Source organism: Capsicum annuum, chromosome 8, assembly GCF_002878395.1.
Source record: "Capsicum annuum cultivar UCD-10X-F1 chromosome 8, UCD10Xv1.1, whole genome shotgun sequence".
Lineage (NCBI taxonomy): Eukaryota > Viridiplantae > Streptophyta > Magnoliopsida > Solanales > Solanaceae > Capsicum > Capsicum annuum.
Window position 1 is genome coordinate 4,451,252 of NC_061118.1, and position 22,561 is coordinate 4,473,812.

Consider the following 22,561-nt stretch of genomic DNA (forward strand, 5'->3'; position numbering starts at 1 on the left):
TAAAGAACTTAAATTATTTAAAATATATAATTGACTATCAATATAACAAAAGTTTGAACAACTTAAAATATCGTTATGCAAATTTCATCAATCTAAATATAATATTATATATCTAACTTAGAATTTATCAATCAAACAAATAAAACTTTTAATTAAATGATAAAATTATACATAACATAAAAATTTTAAAGATCAACATTGGATCGTGCGTAGCACGGCATAAGCCGGCTAGTTATTTCTATAAAAAGGAAATTTGTGGGGACACAAACGGAACTTATTAAGCTAAAAATAATCGTCAGAAATATTATAATAATATATGTATGATCGTATATAATCTAATATACACCAATTATTAGAAAATAAAAGTTATTTGTGTGACTGATCAATCTTTTAACTGCAGAACAGCACACAACAATTAAGGTTGAAATTTTGTTAAAATATACTCTTCAATATTAACCTAATTCGTAATACCAATTAAGTACAATCGAATTTTCTTTTTTGAAAAATTATGTTCAAGATATTCTTTAGGATTTATTGCACAAAATTATACAATTAAGTATATTATATTTTTAGCCAAACATCTAATGCATATCTATAAATACCTTTTTCCCTTTAATTTATATAAAATTAAAAGTATGAGTGATGGACCCCAATTGGTTGATAGTATGTCAAAAGATGATTCTAATCAAACAATAATTGGAATTGTGTGGACAATTTGTAGACATCCACTTGCCACAAGTACTGTAACATGTATTACTGAATATGGAATCTGATAGAGTGAGATCTTTAGTAAGCATTAAATTTTTTTTTTATCTTAAAGAAATAATTAATCGAAATAATGAGTCATTGTTGATATCGACACATCCGAGATCATCAAATGCTTAAGAGCTCCTCTATTCAATTCTTTTTATTTTTATTGCTGGATATCTCATTTGTACAGATCTTTTCTTTGTTTCTCGAGCCTGAATGTATTAGTAATATAAAAATCAATTATGCTAGAATATTCATAAATTTGGATAATTTATAAGGGTGAAGAAGAAGAAGCATATATGGCAACATCTTTCCCAATGAGTGATGATGATAGTGTTTATAGCTACTCAAAAAACTCCCAAATTCAGGTATTAATTTAATTTAATTTAATTTCTTGAATTTTTATATAATCTTTGATTTGAAAAATCTCTCCAAGTTCATAGCCAACAACTTCAAAGCACTCCCTCACTCCTTTTAATTTTACTTAATCTCTGTTGACTCGTCACATTTCGTATAAAAAAATAAAATAAAATTAATTAGAGGTGTATTTTACTATACTAACATTAATAATGATGTTTTGGAATTCTGATAAAGTTTGGGATTAACTTTATTTCATGTTTGGTATGTATGAACTAATATTTAGACTACTATTATATACCAATTGTAGTAAAATGCTGGGATTACTATCTCGTATGAAGGGAAATAAAATAGTCTCGTGGGATACGATCCCAACACGTGTGATATCCCCATCTATCCACTCCGATGTATCAAACAACGGGTTGGTGGTTTAGTAGCTATTTAACACCGTACTAAGGCTAGTATGAGAAAAAAACAACAAATCTCTCTTGATTTGTGAAAACGGCTAAGTAAATTGAAATATCTACTTTTATTATAGGAGCCAAGTAAACTAAAACGGAGGGACTCATGTTTTGTCTTTCTTAAAAAAATTGAGGGCAAGAGAGAGGGATTATAAGGTGTCACCAATAAGATAGAAAGTTCAGATAGTCAGCTAATTGAGCTAATTGAATCAACAAGACAGAAAGTTCTGATAGTCAGCTTAGAAAGTTCAGATAGTCGGCTAATTGAACCAACAAGACAGAAAGTTCAGATAGTCAGCTAATTGAGCTAATTGAACCCACAACACAGAAAGTTCAGATAGTAAGCTAATTGAACCAACAAGATAGAAAAGTTCAGATAGTCAGCTAATTGAATCATCAAGACAAAAAATTCAGATAGTCAGCTAATTGAGCTAATTGAACTAATAAGATAGAAAGTTCAGATAGTCAGCTAATTGAGCTATAATCGAAATAATGAGTCATTGTTGATATCGACATATCGACATTCAAGGGGATGTTATAAATGTATTTACATTATAGTAAATGTCTATATAGATAAGATCTATCAGAATTTGAAGTATGTCAGAAATTAAGGGTAAATAAGAATTACTATCTATTCTCTCTCTATTCTTCTTCCTTATTCTTAGTTATTTCATAACAAAATGGTGTACGACGATCATTTACATATATATATTTTACTTATTATTCTCACTTAATTACCTGATAGCTTTCTATATTAAAGATATTTGATAACTCTATCCATTAAGGTTTAGTTAATATATTTCTATTAGAAACATATATTGGCGGTATATATTAATTTCTTGCACTACTACAATGAGTGAAGTTAAATTACTTTAATAATGGGTCAAAATTCCCCCCCCCCCCCCACTTTGTCTTGAAAATCAAACTTCCCTCTCAACTTTGAACAATAATCATATTCCCCCTTTATCCTAATTGACTTTTTAAAATTCTTATTTTACCCTTTATCATTAATTTTTTTTTTTTTTTTTAACTTCTTTAAAATCATCATATTTTTATTTTTAGAAAAAAATCATATAACAAAATTTCATAAAAACACAAACATTATCTTCTGGAAAAAAAAAGTAAGAAATATTAATTAAGTATATAAGCTAATGATGATCTCTCTGAAGTAAATTAGCATGATAAGAAAATTAATTTTATTAATAATAACCAAAACTATAATATTTATTTTACATTTTCCCCACTAGAGAAGTATCCTGACCTTTAACAGCCATATGAAGTGCGGTTTGACCCTTTTTATCTTTGATCGATATAATATCTGGATGTCGCTCTATAAGTGCTTTTACAATATCTAGAAGGCCATACCGTGCCGTTGTGTGAAGTGCAGTTTTCCCATTCTTCCTAACAATTCGTATGGAGCTCACGTCTGCATCTAAAATGGCATTCACCACATCCAAATGTCCCTTGACGGCAGCTGAATAAAGAGGGCTCGTATTTGACGAGTTGCATACTTCACAAAGTCCAGGCCACATGGCCAAAAGTTCCCCAACAATACCTGAACGACAGCATGTGTTATATGGTCAAACATCCTCCAAATTATACAAGCATGGGACTAATAAGGTACTCAAGACCAAGGCGTAAGAATTTACAATCGAGCATGTCAGGTACTTCTCGTTAGCTCTCGCTAAATTCTCAAGGAACAATAATGGAAAAATGTCCTATCGATTAGTGCAATAAGGTAGTTTGAGATTGAGGATTAGTTGATCGACTGATTGGTAATAGAAACGCGAAAAAACAAGCACAAAAAATATCACAAGCACCTGGATCCGATACTTGGATTGTCTATGGTCTCAGAAGATCGAAGTTGGTCTGGCTTATCAGAAGCCCAATGAAAAATAATTGAAAATTTGAAACTGAAGTAGCCAATTAGAAACTACTGAAGTTCTACAAACTAAACACATGCTGTTTTTTGTTTTTTGATAACTACTCTCTTGAAGGGGAGCCTTGGCGTAGCTCGGTAAAGTTGTTGTCATGTGATCACGAGGTCCCAGGCTCGAGCTGTCCTTTTGCAGAAATGTAGGGTAAGACTACGTACATTATACCCTTGTGGTCTGGCCCTTCTCTAGACGTTTTTTTTTGGGGTGTGTGGGGGGGAGGGGGTAACTACTCTCCCAACAAAATAAATGATTTAGAGTCAAATCACTTAAAATATACTTGATAATATATTAACATTAGAGAAAGATGACCTCCAAAGCCTATTATACAAGCTGGCATCGGGGGCTAAACATAAACTTCATGGTTTTGCTTCAGCATTTTTGTTAAATTGACGTTATCATACACATTACCCAATTTGAGCATAGTTAATCAACAAAGTCAAGAAACGTGATTAAACCCCGTCCCCTCACCACCCCAAGGGCGGAGCTAAACTATAGCTTACAAGTTTGGCAGAACCTAGTATTTTTGGTCCAAATTGTGTATTTGTTTTAAGAAATTCATTCAATATGTACAAATTATTAATTTTGATAAATAAATGGATCATGGGCGCAACTCAACCCTAAAAGCTATAGCTCATGCGGGGAAGATTGCCCAAGACCTTACTATCCCTAAATGAACGTGTGGAACTCCCAACACTCCCGCAAGCCTAGGGCCTGACATCCAACGTGAATAATACACAAAGCAGTTTCCCCTCCCATCACTCTGTAAACTCAATAAAGAAGACAAATCCAACCCTTCATTCTTGATAATTATTTTAAGATATTCAAGATCTCCACATCCAACTGCTGTAAAAAATGATGATTTTAAGTCCATGTAATTAGGTTAGAAGGTTAGAGCGCGTGGGTGAGTCGTGGCCATTAGTTAGGCGTGCTTTGGGGTAGCCTTGCTAGTAGTTATAGGACTTTGCACATAGGATGGAGTCTATAGTTAGGTGGGTTGGGGGAGGTGGGTGCTTGCAGTTTGTTAGTGTATAGTACTTCTTTGTGGTGCCTTATTTCTGTTATTTCAGCTTGTCTCATGTTTTATTACGACCTTATTTACTATTTCTGTGTCTTGAGCCGGAGGTCTAGCAGAAACAACCTCTCTACTTCTTCGGAGGTAGTGGTATGGACTGTGTACATTTTACCCTCCCCAGACCCCACTAGGTGGGAATTCACTAGATATGTTGTTGTTGATGATTTTGAGTACATTTACCCCTTCAAAATTCAATCTTTATTGATCCTTAAATCCTAAAATCTATAAGCTTCAAATCCCGACTCTGCCTTATTTGAGCATTATTAATCACCAAAGTCAAGAACTGTGATTAACCCCCCCCCCCCCCCCCAAATCCACGGGCGGAGCTAGACTAGGTTTGACCGAACCCGGAAATTTTGGTCCCAACTCTATATTTGTCTTAAAAAATACAACAATATACTCAGTGTTGTCCCACAAGTAGGGTCTGGGGAGCACAGCATGTATACAGACCTTACCTCTTACCTCTAACTACTAAATTAAAAGGACTAATATTCTTAAACCTATAAGCTTCAATCCCAGCTCCGCGCCCCCCATCTCACCCCACCCCAGCCCCAAACACCCTTAAAAGGGTCAAAAACAGATCAAAAAACACTTTTATATCATTAAAAACATGAAAAATCAAGAACATAATTCACTTAACACATGACAAATCAAGAGTATAATTCACTAAACACATGACAAATCAAAAACATAATTCACTAAACACAACACTAATCAAGAACATAATTCACTAAACACAACAATTCATAATTCACCAAACACAACACTAATCAAGAACAAAAACTCACTAAACACAAAACTAATCAAGAACATAATTCAGTAAACACAACACTAATGAAGAACAAAAACTTACTAAACACAACACTAATAAGAACATAATTTACTAAGCACAACACTAATCAAGAACAAAAACACATGACTAATCAAGAACATAATTCACTAAGCACATGACTAATCAAGAAAATAATACACTAAACACAACACTAATCAAGAACATAGTTCACTAAACACAACACTAATCAAAAACATAACTCACTAAACACGACACTAATCAACAGCATGATTCACTGAACACAAAATTAATCAAGAACATAATTCACTAAACACAACACTAATCAAGAACACAATTCACTATAACCATATACTAAAAAACACCACAGAAAGACAACATACCCAAGTGACCACTTTTAGTAGCAACGTGAAGAGCATCAAAATTCACTAACCACAAATTTAATCAAGAACATAATTCACTAAACACATGACAAATCAAAAACATTACTAACTAACACAACACTAATCACCAGCATAATTCACCAAACACAACACTAATCAAGAACATAATACACTAAACACATGACAAATCAAAAACATAATTCACTAAACACAACACTAATCAAAGAACATAACTCAATAAACACCACTAATCAAGAATGTAACTCACCAAACACAACACTAATCAATAACATAATTCACTAAACACAACACTAATCAAGAACACAATTCACTGTAACCATATACTAAAAACCACCAAAAGCAACACAAACATACCCAAGTGGCCACTCTTAGCAGCAACATGAAAAGCATCAAAATCAGCTTTAGACCTAATCAAAGCAACCTCCAAATCACAAAACCCAAGCAAGTAACTAACAATCTCCTCATAATTATTTGCAGCAGCAACATACAAAGCTGTTTCCCTCCCATTCTATAAACTCAATAAAGAAGATAAATCCAACTCTTCATTCTTGATAATTATTTTCAATGACTCAAGATCTCCACATCCAACTGCTTTAAAAAATGATTGATGGGTTATTAGTCTTAGTGAAATTGAGTCCATTTACACCTTAAAAATTCAATCTTTTTTTTCAATCAAAAAAGTATTGATTTTTTTTTTTTTTTTGGGAAATTTCACTATGGGGGTGTTTGGCAGAGTAGACAATCTTGATTCTTGAGTAAAAATGGATTTCTTTTGGATTGATGATTATTTATTTATTTATTTATTGGTGGAAAAAAGAAAGAACTTATGAGTAAGATGTTGGAAGTTGATTATCAATAGTGGAGAAACAGAGCAGATGAAAATGGAAAAGAAATAAATATTCCCTCCATAGATTTTATTATATTAAAAATAAATATTTAACTATACTTGTTTTCATTATTTTCATGTATTTTCATGATGTAAATTGTAATATTTGAATAAATTATATTATTTTTTATTATTATATAATTTTATAAATTAATAATTTTTTATGTAAATTTTACTATACTAAAAATATGTGAATTTTAGTATACTAAAAATAGAAATTCAAACAATATTTATTCACTTTAAAAAATAATAAATAAATTATTAGCTTTACACTTGAATAATCGTTTCATATTCAAAAGGAATTTTATACTGAAAAATGGACCAATTTTAGGACTTGGTTTTTTGAAACCTATACTCAGGATGAATTACGAAATATTTCTGAAGAATTTTATGAAATGTGTGTTCTGCATAATCAAATTATCTTTTTTGTTCCTTGGTTTATGTCAGCTTATCTGCCGTCGTATATCAAGCTTATAGAACGTTCCTATCAAAATCCTGACGGTTCAGTCACTCAAGCCTGTTATCCTCCTCAATCGTCATTTATTCTCCCAAATAACACAGGCATGACTTTTTCAGCCTTTCAAAAATTCATTAATGACGATGTAGGAAAAATTACTGTCTCTGAAATAAATAATCTTATATCTCAAAATAATTATCTAAGTCTTTATGTTAAAGTTCTCGGTGAACATATTTCCTCTCTGGATACCAAACTCGATGAACTTATTGTTCTGGTACACCAGCTTAGTACCAAAATTAATTCCGCTGATATTCCTTCTACTTCCAAACAACCTGTTGATGAAAGTTTTATTCTTTCAAAACCCTGTATTCAACGACCTATTGAAATCGATGGTTTTACACAAGACTCTCCAATCGATCAATTAGAAAAACTCCTAGATAAAAAATTCTCGCATTTACACATTCAACCACTGAATATTTCAAATGAGTTTGTTCACAATCTTGAATCCAACTTTGCGGATGATCTTGACTCTTCTGACAATCCAAGTAAGGTTCTCTCGACTGAACTTTACAAACTCAAAGGTATTTTTAAACAACAGCCAGGGAAAAAATACGCGGATATTCCCCGTATGTCTACTGCCTATTATCCACGTCCTACTCCCCAAGATGTTCTGATAGAGGAACGGGACTGGAATCAAACAAATACGTCTTATAGCGGTGACGCTATATATGAATGGAATATTGACGGATTATCCGACCGACAAATCTCTATCCTGATTCATCGTATGTCTATGTATGCTACAATCTCTTTAGCCACTAAATCCACTGGTTCTAGCACCACTCGAAATGACCAAACAATTTGTAAAATGATTGTTGCGGGTTTCACTGGTCAACTCCGAGGTTGGTGGGATAATTTTCTAGATGATACAAAACGCGAAGCAATCTTTAATGCTACAAATGATCAACCGGGGAAAGATAATCTTGGTCGTGCTCTCCCGGCAGGTAGATCAGATGCAGTCTATACACTCATGCTAACTATTATTGAACATTTTGGCGGACGATTTACCAATCAATACGAAAATATTCGAACACTTCTTAATGGTTTAAAATGCCGCCATCTAGGCGAATTTCGTTGGTATAAATACACCTTTCTTAGTCGAGTCATGGACTTACCCGAGAGTAAGTATGAACATTGGAAAGCTAAATTCATTGACGGTCTTCCCCCTCTATTTGCTGAACGTGTTCGTAAAACTCTTAGAGGATCTTATGGCGAAATTCCTTATTCTGAAAAAACTTATGGTCAACTAATTGTAGCTTGTACACAAGAAGGCTTAGCCCTCTGTAATGAGCTAAAATTAGCTAGACAAGTCAAGCTGGATAAGCTCCGAGAGAAATCTCAATTGGGCGACTTCTGTGAACAATTCGGCATGGAAAAATCCTTGGTTCAAAAGTCCCGCAAATATTCAACATCCAAACCTTACTACAAATCCAAACACTCTAGGCATCGGAGTAAGGAAGAGCGCGAAGCTCGAAAGTCCTTCCGAAAGTCTACTAGATTTGCTAAAAATCATTCGAAGCATGATTTAGCAAAAATCAAATGCTATAAGTGTAATCAATATGGTCATATTGCTCCCAATTGCAAATTGCAAAAACTTAAGTCATTAAGACTTTCTGAAGAAGTTCATGACCAAGTTTATAATTTATTATATACTTCTGATTCTGAATCTGATTCTACTTCTGAAAATAATTTTGAATTACCTAATTCAGGTAGTGAGCAAGATCAGAATAATAGATGTAATAACTGTGCTAACGATTTGTGTAATTGTGATGAAGTGATGTATAAACTTCAAGCACAATTCGAAGACCTCGATCTTGATGTTAAAACTCTTACTGCTGAAAATATTCTTGAATTACTTAAAGAAGTTTCGGATGAAAAACTTCGTGAGAAAATCCTTAATCTTGCTACCCAAAAAACCTCTGCTTCTTCTAGTACGTCTAGAGATAATACTTTCGAAAATCAACCTATGTCTTATTCTTTAGCTGAAGTAAATCGGCGGCTTGCTATAAGTAAAACTCCTGGTAGAGACACCTCTTTTAACGATTTAAAGGTCGAAGTTGAAAAACTCAAAAAGGAAATTATTTCGTTACAACAAAATCAGATGGTTACTGATCATCGACTTTCAAAACTCGAAGAATCAACAACTTCCTCTTCAAAAGGAAAGGAAAAAGATTTTGAAATCTCAAAAATTCTGAGGATACTCTTCACCTTGAAAATTACAATACCGAAAATTCGAAAAATAATTCTTTTTTAGGGATGATGCAAATTGTCTCTTCCCATAAATGGTATATTAATTGTACCATATTGATTAATAAAAACTTCTTTATTACTAACGTTGCTATGATTGATAGTGGTGCGGACGTTAGTTGCATACAAGAAGGTCTGATTCCTACAAAATACTTTGAAAAAACTACTCATGTTATTAGATCTGCATCAGGACATTCTCTTGATATTAATTATAAACTGCCTAACACGCATATTTGTCGAGACAAGGTATGTATTCCTCATTTCTTCTTCTTGGTCAAAAATCAAATTTATCCGCCTATTATTTTAGGTACTCCTTTCATAAATGCTATTTATCCCTATACGCATATTGATGCCAATGGTTTTACGGCTACGTATAAAAATCAGCCAATTTCGTATCCTTTTATCACTCATCCAGTCACTAGGGACATAAACGCTCTTATTAATATAAAGCAAAATCAGCTTAATTTCTTACAATTAGAAATAATGAGCATTAATATTTCCGACACCTTGAAATCGGTTAAAATAAAAGAAAAAATAAAAACTATTTCTTCCCAATTAATACTTGATATCTGTGCTGATCATCCAAACGCTTTCTGGAATCGAAAGAAACATATTGTTTCGCTTCCTTATGAGGAAAATTTCAGCGAAGACACGATCCCTACAAAATCTCGACCCTGTCAAATGAATACAAACTTGGTCGAATTTTGCAAAACGGAGATAGATAGTCTCCTACAAAAGGGACTTATTAAACCCTCTAAATCACCTTGGTCTTGTACTGCTTTTTATGTTAATAATGCTGCTGAAAAAGAAAGAGGTATTCCTCGGTTAGTTATCAATTATAAACCTCTGAATAAAGTTCTAAAATGGATTCGATATCCAATTCCCAATAAAAGGGATTTACTGTCTAGATTATATGACGCTAATATATTCTCTAAATTTGATCTCAAATCTGGCTATTGGCAGATTCAAATTGATAAAAATCATACTTATAGAACTGCTTTTAATGTCCCCTTTGGACAATACGAATGGAATGTTATGCCGTTCGGGTTAAAAAATGCTCCTTCTGAATTTCAAAAAATTATGAATGATATCTTTAATCCTCATATGGATTTTATCATTGTCTATATAGATGATATTCTAGTATTCTCAAAAACTCTTGAAAATCATTTTAAACATCTGCATATTTTTAAGCAAATCATTATTCAAAATGGTCTAGTCATTTCCAAACCAAAAATCAGTCTATTTCAAACTAATATACGATTTCTTGGCCATAATATTTCTCAAGGGTCAATTGAGCCAATCCAGCGGGTACTTGAATTCGCTACCAAATTCCCTGATGAAATTACTGACAAAAGGCAACTGCAAAAATTTCTTGGCAGTCTTAATTATATCTCCCCCTTCTATCAAAATCTGTCTCGAGATCTAGCCCCGCTCTATGATCGTCTGAAAAATGATCATAAAACTCCGTGGACTAAAGCCCACACTGATTTGGTAAAATTAATCAAAACTCGAGTACAATCTCTTCCGTGCACTTCTCTTGCAAACCCTAATTGGTTGAAAATTATTGAAACTGACGCCTCTAATATTGGATATGGCGGAATACTTAAACAAGTAAATCCCCATACAAAATCTGAATGTTTAATTCGATTCTATTCTGGTAAATGGACCGAAAGCCAGAAGAAATACGCTACTGTTGCTCATGAAATGCTTACCATTGTTAAATGTGTCTTAAAATTTCAAGATGATCTTTACAATCAAAAATTTGTCATTCGCACAGATGCTCAATCGGTTAAATTCATGTTTGATAAAGACTTTAAACATGATGCTTCTAAAATAATCTTTGCAAGATGGCAGGCTCAGCTAGCCCCTTTTGATTACGAAATTCAGTACAAAAAGGGTAGTGAAAATTCATTACCTGATTTTTTATCACGAGAATATTTAATATGACTTTCTATACCCGTTTTCTCTCTGAAAAAACAATTTTTGCAATTCTTCAAAGTATTCCTTTACCTAAAGATATTCAGAAATTGATATTAGAAACTCTCATTCATAAGCTTGTTCTGAATGACCTATGGTGGTTCCAACTAATTCATGATGAATTATGGTGGTATACCACCCCTGAAAATACTGATAATGACTGGTATGATATTGATATAAATGACTAAATAATGATGCTTCTTTGCAGTATGGCTGATCCCCCTTGGCAAATAGCCAGAGGAAGAGGTCGAGGTAGAAATCAAAACCCTGCATATTTGCACCATGGAGGACGAACGAATCCTTCTTATCCGCGAAGTAATACCAGAAACTCTGCTTATAGCACAACAAGTTCTAATTTCCCTGTACTCCAACATGGGAATCGAACTCTGGTTAATGCTCGAATCTCTCAGGAGGCATCGTCCTCACATTCGCAAACTCCGAATATTAATCTTGATGATATTCCTGAAACTCATCCTTTATTCCAGCAGATTAAGTCCTATTTATCTGATCAGAAAAAGGCTGCAGATTTCTTTGCATCAATCATTACTGAAAATGAAGATAAACCTTCATATGAGAAACTCGAAGCAAGGGAACTCATTATTTATCTAGAAAATCAGCATATCCCCTCACAAGAAAACTCCGAAGAAGCTTGGAGAATCTTAAAAAATTATTTAACCGCTAATGTTTATATGGCAGGAGAATCCTACAAAACACGGACTTTTTATGAGCAAATTTTAATTAACACCGCCAGTGCAACTTTTGAGCACAGCCCTCTCGGTGAATCCACCCCTGGAGTACATGGCTACTCCAAAATAGTCATCAAAAAGCTCATCCCTATTGAGGAATGGGGAATTTCCTCTATGACACAACGAAGTCTTCCCATGGGTCCGCAAGGACAAACTATTGCCAATTTCACCTACTGGGATTACATTAAAGCCTTTACCTCTGTGTTATACTACAATAATTACAAACATAAACACACTTGGTTTATCAAAATCTGTCCCAAAGTTTTTGAAAAACCTATTCCAAATTGGTTCATTCGTTGGTGGACAAATCACGGCCCATCGGTAAAAATTTTGCCAGCAGAATATACCTCCTTATATAACTCATGGAAAAAATCCTCTCCATTTCTGACCGAATTATATCTCTCTGACCATATCTGCAAATTAGACACTATCGATCAGATGTACTTTTACATCGAATTCTCTATTCCTTGGATACATCGTTGGTCGATTGAAATTGGTTACGATTCACAACAAATCCCAGCTATTTATCGGACTTTTTATTGTAATTTCTGGGATAAACTGCTCAGAATAGACCCCGACACCAAACTTCCCTATAGACATGACCAAAAGGAAGAAATCAAGGAAAAAATCTCCGCATATGAAAGGACACCCAAAAAATCTATTTTAATTGAAGATAAATCACTCAATTATGTCTCCCGGCGAATCTCTGCTCATGATGGAAATAAGCTCCAACTCATTGAAGAATATCTGGCCGAAGTCCGAGACAAATTACTTCATACAGTCGAACAAACCTCGGATACATCTATGAATAGCACGGAGCGAAACACTGATGATATCACGGATTCCCAGCCACCAGAAACCCTGAACGCAGAAGAAGTATTAGCCAACGCAGAAGAATTTCTACGATGGGGCCACAAAAAATAAATCTGCATATGTAATAATTGTAATAGTTGAAATAGTTGAAAATACTGTTTCAAATAGTTGAAAATACTGTGGTAAAACACTGTGCACAGGACCCACATATTACTGTGCAAGATTCCTTTTCCCTTCTATAAAAGAAGCCTCATTCTAAAGAAGGGAAAGTAGGAAGAGTTTTAGAAATTCTCTCTTATTCTCTCTTGTAATAATCTTAGAAAAGCAATAAAAGTTGGCTTTGTGAATATTATTCCGGCATCTCTCCGGCAAGGTACATACATATTTACTCTTTACTTTTCACTTTGATTGTCTTCTTTTATTCTCTCAGATCTACGCCGTGACTATGTCCGGCTAAACTCTTTTTTTTTATGTTCATACAACAGTTCTAACCTCTCGAAGTATATGAACTATGAAAGATCCAGACTCTACTTAGATAATACAAGAAATTTTATGGTTTCCCGACTTGGTTCCGAAATGGAGGTACAGTCGAGATCAACAGTTTTACGATAGCTCTGTCTCTGTGACTCCGTCTAGTAAGTTGTGCCCTGGAAGCCCGTACTGACGAAGAGGAAGGGCGATTTTTGCACAATTAGAACTACTAGACACATGGACTAACAAAAAATTGTTTGATTTCTGACAGGCCCCTTGTTCGGGTGAAAGATTTACCATACAGTCAGAAACTTCGAGATTTCTTTGTTATTTCGTATTGTCCAAAGGGGACATTAAAAGCAGGATAATAATTTATTGTAAAAATTAATTATAACTGATGTAATTAAATAAAATTTATTATTTATTTAATTTCATATCAAACATATAATTTACTTTCTTTCTTGTTTGTTATTACATTTTCACCTAATTTAAATTTTTTCCTAATATATTCAATCGTGATTTTACTATATTATCTCTAATTAATTATTATGGTCATCTAAGTATCATGTCACTTAAATTGGAGTAGAAAATTTTTTACACAATAATTAAAAAATTAAATTATTTTAAAAGATATTATTTTTCTTTTCTTTTCTATTTTATTATATATATATATATATATATATATATATATATATATTTAGTTTTTTTTTCTTCTCTTTTCTTTTCTTTTCTTTTCTATATATTAGAAATGATGGTTTTGACATGTTAGCTTATGGGTATTAAAACAAAGTTTTAGGATACTAAGGTCTATAAAATACTTTGCAAGATTAGTTTGTTTAGGAAAATTGTATTTTGTGTTTTAATATTTGGACCTTATCAACAACTATAAGAAAAGTCCTTCCATTTTGAATTAATTACAACTCATGTCATTCCAATAAATTCCCACTTTTCCATTGATGTTATTCCTATTGAATATGATGGAGCCCACATATAATTAATTATTATAAATTATTTATATATTAAAAATTAATAATATTTAATTAAAAAATCAAATAAATATTTATGACATGTCTGCTTCAACCGTAATTGTATCATATCACTCCTAATTAATTATTATATTATTTCTAATTAATTATTATAAGTTATTTATACATTAAAAAATTCATAATATTTAATTAAAAAATAAAATAGATATTTATAACATGTCTGTTTCAAAGGTAATTGTATCATATCACTCCTAATTAATTATTATATTATTCCTAATTAATTATTATAAGTTATTTATACATTAAAAAATTAATAATATTTAAGTAAAAAATAAAATAGACATTTATGACATGTCTGCTTCAACCATAATTTTACTATGTCACCCCTAATTGATTATTATGGTCATTTAAACATTGTGCCACATAAGTTGAAACAGAAAAAATAATTTAATATGTTATATATTTCAAAAAAAATTACATGAAAAATACTAGAAATCACAATAATTAACAAATTAAAAAAATTAAAAGATATAAAATATTTGGTCGACTCTTGAAGTTATTTTAGTGTCACTGAAAATGGAATAGAAGAAAAATATTATAAATCACAATAACTTAAAACTTAAATTATTTTTAAAATATAATTGATTATCAATGCCACAAAAATTTGGATAAGAAGAATAACGTATTCAAAGGGCAAAAGAGTAAAATTTTCATGACATTTTAAAAATAAAAATAAAAATTGCTACATATACTCAAAGGGCAAAAGAGTAAAAATACATAAGAGATAAATGTTGATAAATCAAGAAGCACCAAATGTTACAAATGTATTATTAACATCTGTAACATTCAACACATTTCTAAATGTTTCCAAATTCTTCTTGAATCAACACATACACATAATAAAAATAATAAATAATAATTATTATATTTTACTATATCACTCCTAATTAATTATTATGGTCATTTAGGCATTGTGCCACATAAGTTGAAATAGAAAAAATATTATAAATTACAATGATAAAAAATTTAAATTATTTAAAAAAATATAATTGACTATCATCGACACAAAACTCTGGACAAGGAGAGTAGCATATATTATTAAAAAATAATTATATAAAAAGTATTATAAATTACAATAGTTAACAAGTTAAAATATCTAAGAACAATTTAATATGTTATATATTTCAAAAACATTACATGAAAAATACTAGAAATCACAATAATTTGCAATTTAAAAGATATAAAATATTTGGTCGAATTTTGAAATTATATTAGTGTCATTGAAATTGGAATATAGAAGAAAAGTATTATAAATCACAATAATTAAAAACTTAAATTATTTTTAAAACATAATTGACTAGCAATGCCATAAAAATTTGGACAAGAAGAGTAGCGTATTTAAAGGGCAAAAGAGTAAAAACAAACAAGAGATAAATATAGAGAAATCAAGAAGCACCAAATGGATTATTAACATTTGTAACATTCAATACATTTTTAAATGTTTCCAAATTCTTTTTGAATCAACACATATACATAATAAAAATAATAAATAATAATAATTACATTTTACCGTATCATCAAAATAATTTAATATGTTATATATTTCAAAAAAATTACATGAAAAATACTATAAATTACAATAATTAACAACTTAAAAGATTTAAAAGATATAAAATATTTGGTCGACTCTTGAAATTATATTAGTGTCACTGAAATTGGAATAGAAGAAAAGTATTATAAATCATAATAATTAAAAACTTAAATTATTTTTAAAATATAATTGACTATCAATGCCACAAAAGTTTGGACAAAAAAAATAATATATATCATTTAAAAATTACATAAAAATATTATAAATTACAATAGTTAACAAATTAAATTATCTAAATACCTATTAAAAGTATGATTGGTTATCTAAATTCTATTTGTGTCATATAAATTGAGATAAAAATTAATATATTGAACCCGTGCTAGATCTCGAATGAATCTTAAAATGTATTATGCAATTCTTTTTTTAAAAAAAACTTTTATTTAAATATATCAAAATCGAAAAAGTAAATTTTAATGCAGCACGTTAAACAATGTATAAGAACTAATGTTAACATAAATAATACCAGTATTTACTAATAGAAGCATTACTAATACAAATATTACTAATATATTCTATTCAAAAAGAAAATTTATACACTATAACAAATGACTCCTACGTTTCAATAGAAGGAATATATACAAAAGAAAAGTTTGATAAAAAATTTACAGAAATATATTTTATAAGTATATTTTATCGTACCAATGAAAACATTCTACTGCTCAAACTTCCTACTCCAACATAAATTCTAAAACTTAAAAATTGCAATCCACATGTTTTATTATTGGGCCCGTGTTGACACGGGCCTTGCACTTCTCGTATATATATAAATAGATAGACAAATAGATAGATTTTTCTATAGAAATTCATTTACGCTTCAAAGCGATAAATAACTGACATGATCTCTCATAATTCGCTTTCATCCATGTCGAAATCTCATCACTTTTGAGAATAGTTCTCGTACAAGCTTCTTCTGCAATTTTACATCCGAAGTGATTGCTCAAAACTCCTTCTAAAATAGCCCTTAGATTTATCATTATAGCCTTTGCATCAGCTTCATCCACAAGTTTCGATTTTGGATATGTCAATTCTACTTTCTCTATGTTAAAACAACCATTTTTCTCGACCACTTTAGTCATGTCTTCAGGTGATGGAAAATACATTGGCAAATTAAACGAGTCAACTAAAAATTCATCTAACTTTCCCTGTATCCCAAAAAAGGAAAAAAGAAAAAAGAAAAAAACATACATTTATTAATTGTAAATATTTAGTGAAATTTTCAACACATATATAGGTCTGAGTCTTGAAGTAACCGATAAAGTTGCTATCATGTGATTAGAAGGTCACGGGTTCGAGTCTTGGAAACAGTCTCTGGCAGAAATACAAGGTAAGACTGCATACAATATACCCTTGTGGTGGGTCCTTCTTCGGACACCGCACACAGCGATAGCTTTAGTGCGTCAGAGGTTTTTTTTTTTTTTTTTTTTTTTTTATATATATATATAGGTCTGAGCTAAAGATACTTTATTGAAAGATACAACATTATAGACACATAAGAAAATATACACTTTGATTCATCAGTTTCACTTTATGTGAACATTTTGATATAAGATAATAATTAGATGTATATATACATGCATATTTCTTATCACAAATATTGGATTTGAGCCAAAATCATGTTGATACCATAACTTGTAGATCCATTAGCTCGACTTTAGAGTGACGATATATATAACGTAAACTCAAATAAATAGGGAAAAAAGACAGTCCGATATACCGAAACCTTCGCTATACGTATGGTCTGGAGAAAGACTCTACCACAAAGGTGTATTGTACGCAGACTTACCTCTGTCGCAAGAGGCTGTTTACCAAGGCTTGAACTCATAACCTCCTAATCACATTACAACAATTTTACCAACTTTACCAGTTACTCCAAAACTCTGATCACTCAAACTCAGATTTAAAAAAAAATTGTGTTTTAGGAAATATTTACTTACCTCATTCACCAAATCCATAAGACTAGAACCAAAAAATTTGAAGAGACGTAAATAACTTTCAAATGGTGTAACAAGTACCATCATTCCACCTTCAACAATCTCTTCAGCTCTTGCATTTAACAACATTTCCATGTCTTTTTCAAATTGTGCAACATATGCATTCAATACTTCAACATTTGATGTACCCATATAATGAATCAAACCTTTATTCCATGCTGGGGATTTTTCATCTAACAGCTCTTCTGGACACTTAGATAACCAATGTATAGAGTTGATAGAATGTGCAAAATGTATCGATCGCGATGGAAATAATCTACCATGGAATGTTCCTGGAACTCCAGATACATAGTAGGATCGATCGATGGGTAGTGATTGAAAGAGGGTGTTGAAATCATTTGTGACATGATCATTGAAAAATATTTGGAATTCAAGAATGTTGTTATTATGGTATTTTTCCTTTAGAACTTGTACAACATGTTGCATTGCAATGAAAGTGTTTGGTCCAACTGAACATCCCAAATCTGCAATACGTATTGTATTTGAAGATGATGATAACATGATTTTGATGTCAAGGTTTTGAATAATTGCATCTCTCACCATTCTCTTTGCACCATTTAATGCTTCTTTCTGCATGCAATTATAACAGTAAAGTCACGTCTACGGAAAATTATACTACGGTTAAAATTATCTTTTCTCTCTCTCTATATATAGTTGATGTTGAACCGCCTTCGACTAGTTCTATGTTTACTTCTGAACCTCCTTAATAAAAATTCTGGCTCTGCCACTCAGGAGCGGAGCTACATGGATCCCAGGGGTTTATCCAAACCCTTTCGTCGAAAAATTACAATATATATATATATATATAAAGTTTTTTTTTTTTTCTCTATGTGTATATATATTAAATTGAACTCTTGACATAAGCAAAAAAACTTGATTCAGTAGGAAAGGGATTGCAAACTTTAACATAGAGGGCTTCATGGACTCGAGTTCGAGCCCCTTTCACGACAAGTTTATAATTTTTATTTTTTGCTTCCTATGTGTTTGAGCCCCTTGATAGAAATCCTGTCTCCGTCACTACTCACATGTGAGGTTTTGGGAGGGTATAAGATGTACACACACCTTATCCCCTACCTTCTTAAGATGGATAAGTTCTTTTTGATAGCAGTGATGGAGCCATCTTTGCTCCAAGGATTCGAACCCCTTTTAAAAAAATTATATTATTTTACTTGATTAAAAATGTTTTTCATGTATATATTAGAAATTGAACATTTTTCGATTAGTTCGTACATTTACTTATTAATCTTCTCAATGAAAATTTAAGTTCCACCGCTGTCTGATAGACAGCTCGACTCAAAAGAGGTGTAATTAAAGCATGTTTAGTAACTTTATTAATATAGATAGTGAAGTTTAGTTACCTTAATATGATAAAACACAACTATATATATGACTTTTCTATAATTTGTAAATAAACTAATTCAAATTCAAAATGATAATATTATAATATATAATAAAGTGCAAGAAATTAATATGTACCGCCAATGGGGAGTTTTTTGAGTAGCTATATGGACCATCACCAGCATTCATAGGGAAAGATGACATTTTTGCTAAATATATACTATATATTAATAAATATATAATATACTTCTTCTTTTTTCTTTGACTTATTGTTTTGTGTTTTTCTTCACACAAAGCATTATGCATGTTCTTATATATATATATATATATGTAAATTTTGCACTGTTCAACTCTACCTTTTGCCAAATCAAGATTTGTGTGAAAAGGGAGAAGACACGTTTCATTTTACTATTGTTGATGTATTTTATTCTCTGATTCACGTGAGATATTAGTTAGTATCAAAATTATTTATCTCATTATTTATATTATAGTAATGAAATAAATTATTTCATATACATTTTGGAATAACTAAGCTAGAGGTACCACCAAATGATGTGATACATCGGATAGAGCGGCTCCTCCCTTAATCAGAGGTCTCGAGTTCGAGCCTTGAGTATGGAAAAATTCTTGGTAGGGAGTGCTCTCCCACTTCCCCCGAATAGGGCCCTATGCGGCTCGAATCCGGATTGATTGGAGTCCAATGCGTGTACCGGATATCGAATGAAAAACCAAAAACAAACAAAACATAAAAACTAATCTCGAGATAAATAATTTTGGAATTCATTATTCTGTAGTAACTCTTTCCCAATCAAACAGGTATTAGTCTTACTTAAATTACTTTAAAAAGTTTGTTAAACATGTCACGTAACAAATATAATTAGTTGCGTGAGTCTCTCTTATGACTTCTGTTAGAGTGCGTGCCCTACTGATTTTAATATTATACTCTACTAGTTAAGCTAACGTGGTAAAAGATGAACACGCTATTTTTACGTGAAAAACCTCGGCTCAAGAAAGGTGTAAAAAATCACGACCTGTACATCTACAGAATTTAACCCCAACTTCACTATTACTCTTAAGCATTAACAAATTACCAGACTTCTTATAAACTAGGAATTAAAATTTCTAACTCCTGTTTCTACAAAAAACATAAATCTTCTCAAGATAAGTGTTCCAAGTTTTCGAGTTCCCTAACTTGAAGACACAACTCCTAACTCAGTTTATACTTTACTGAGACTAGAACAAAAGACTCGTTACAACTTGAAGAACCAACCCCTTGATGGAGTCCTTTACATGATGTACTCTTCTATTGTCAATAGGACTCGCAAGTAGTTTCACTCCTTAGCTGAATAGAACTCTTTCTCTCATATTCCTAATTCTGGTAGAACTCCTTTATTAATTCAAACTCTAACTGTTGCACTTATCTTCTCGTTAATCTTTTTGTTGTATGTGATAAGCATTGGTAACATATCTGAGTTTCCTTGCTTATCCACTTTTGTCTTAACGTCTTGTGAGCCTTGCATCGACTTCAATATGCAATACATGTGAGAACCAGTAACTTCTATTTCTTCACTTGTGTGGACCAGCTTGCACAACATGTTTCATCCATATGTCTATCATCAAAATTTCAAATTCTCTAACAGCTTCATATAAATGGATTTGTAGTTCCACTTGCTACTTAAAAATAAATAAAAAAGACAATTCGAAAAACAAATGTAACAATTATAGTTGTGATTTTTGATTCATAATTGTTTTGATTATTTTATCTTTTTCGTTGTTGCATTTTGATGTTTATGATCTACAGATCGGATGACATGGTTCTCGAGGTGATTGGTTGAGTTTTGACTCGTTTTGGAACGCTTTAGAGTTAAATGGTCAACTTTGATGGATATTCAAAGACCAAAGAGTTGCGTGAAAATTTTGTCAGTTTCATTAGGTTTGAATCATCAATTTTGGATTAGTAGCATAGTTGATTTGAATTCTGAGGCTTTTTGTGTGATTTTGAGCATCTGAACGAGATGTTGAAAAGTTAAAGGTCTAGAGCTGACTTCGGTCAATATCGGTTGATAACAATCATCATTGAAAATTCTGACTACTTCACTGAATCTGCAATATCGAATTTGATCTAATAGTATAGTTGAATTGTGTTTACAGGATTTCAAATGCATTTTGAGGATCCAATCGGAGTTTTTAGACACGAGCATCATCATTACTATCTTCCCTATTCGATCACATGACATGCATGCATCATACTAATCATTTCATTCGATTTATTATAACGAGTGGATATTGAACTTTAACACTGATTATTATTCTCTTGATATGAATTATCTTACATGTTGAAAAACAACCAATAATTGATCACACGATCGTAATAGCTCAGTTGAATAACTAGTTAAATTTTCATCTAATTAATTAGAATTCGATTTTGTATTTTATAATCCTCTTCCCTTACCCCATTTTTTTTTTCCAAAAAAAAGGGGTTGATGTTTCCGGAGGCGGGCTCCTCTCCAGTGTGCTTTGTGTCCAATTCTTCCAGTACATTTCTAATCAAGTGACACCTGTCCACACTTAAAATCACACGCACACAATTTGCTTAATTAACACATTCTTCTAAACCACGGTTAAAAGGCTATAAGAACTGACCAATAAAAAAACATATTTTACTGTTTCCCTATAGCCAGTAACTATATTGGCAAGAATCTTGGTTTCCTTTGCTGTGCAGTGAGTTCTTTAAAAAAAAATAAAAAATTGTTGTTTCATAATATTTTGATTTAATTATATTAACGGGTAATTACTCCCTTCATTTCAAAATAATTGAATTATTGAAAATTTTTTTAGTATTCAAAATAATTAAGTTGTTCATTATTCAAGAAAGATATTGAATTTTTTTTCAATTTTACCCTCCATTTCAACATCTATCTTGAATAATTGAACAATTCAATTATTTTGAACACTAAATTTTTTTTCAATAATTCAATTATTTTGAAATGGAGGGAGTAATTACCCATGAATATAATTAAACCAAAATATTATGAAACAATAATTATTACTCCCTCCATCTAAATTATATGTCGCTATTTGACCGGACATGATATTTAAGAAATAAGTATTGATTTTGTTAAAGTTACAAAATTACCCTTTTAAAAAAAATAATAATATTTTAAATTATG

General features: G+C 31.4%; 1 protein-coding gene and 1 long non-coding RNA gene across 2 annotated transcripts; one reads left to right on the forward strand and one right to left on the reverse strand.

Moving 5' to 3' along the window:
• Positions 1-761: 761 nt before the first annotated feature.
• On the forward strand, positions 762-21,539 carry LOC107856663. Its single transcript, XR_007043449.1, has 2 exons — positions 762-1,118; positions 21,193-21,539. It is a non-coding gene; the product is annotated as an uncharacterized LOC107856663 (long non-coding RNA).
• LOC107856660 (loganic acid O-methyltransferase) lies at positions 16,657-19,687 on the reverse strand. The gene is made up of 3 exons (XM_047394297.1): positions 19,530-19,687; positions 17,997-18,623; positions 16,657-17,204 (listed from the first exon to the last, which is right to left on the reverse strand). Exons 1-3 carry the CDS (start codon positions 19,593-19,595, stop codon positions 16,866-16,868), a joined length of 1,032 nt encoding a protein of 343 aa, XP_047250253.1. The 5' UTR covers positions 19,596-19,687; the 3' UTR covers positions 16,657-16,865.
• Positions 21,540-22,561: the final 1,022 nt, after the last annotated feature.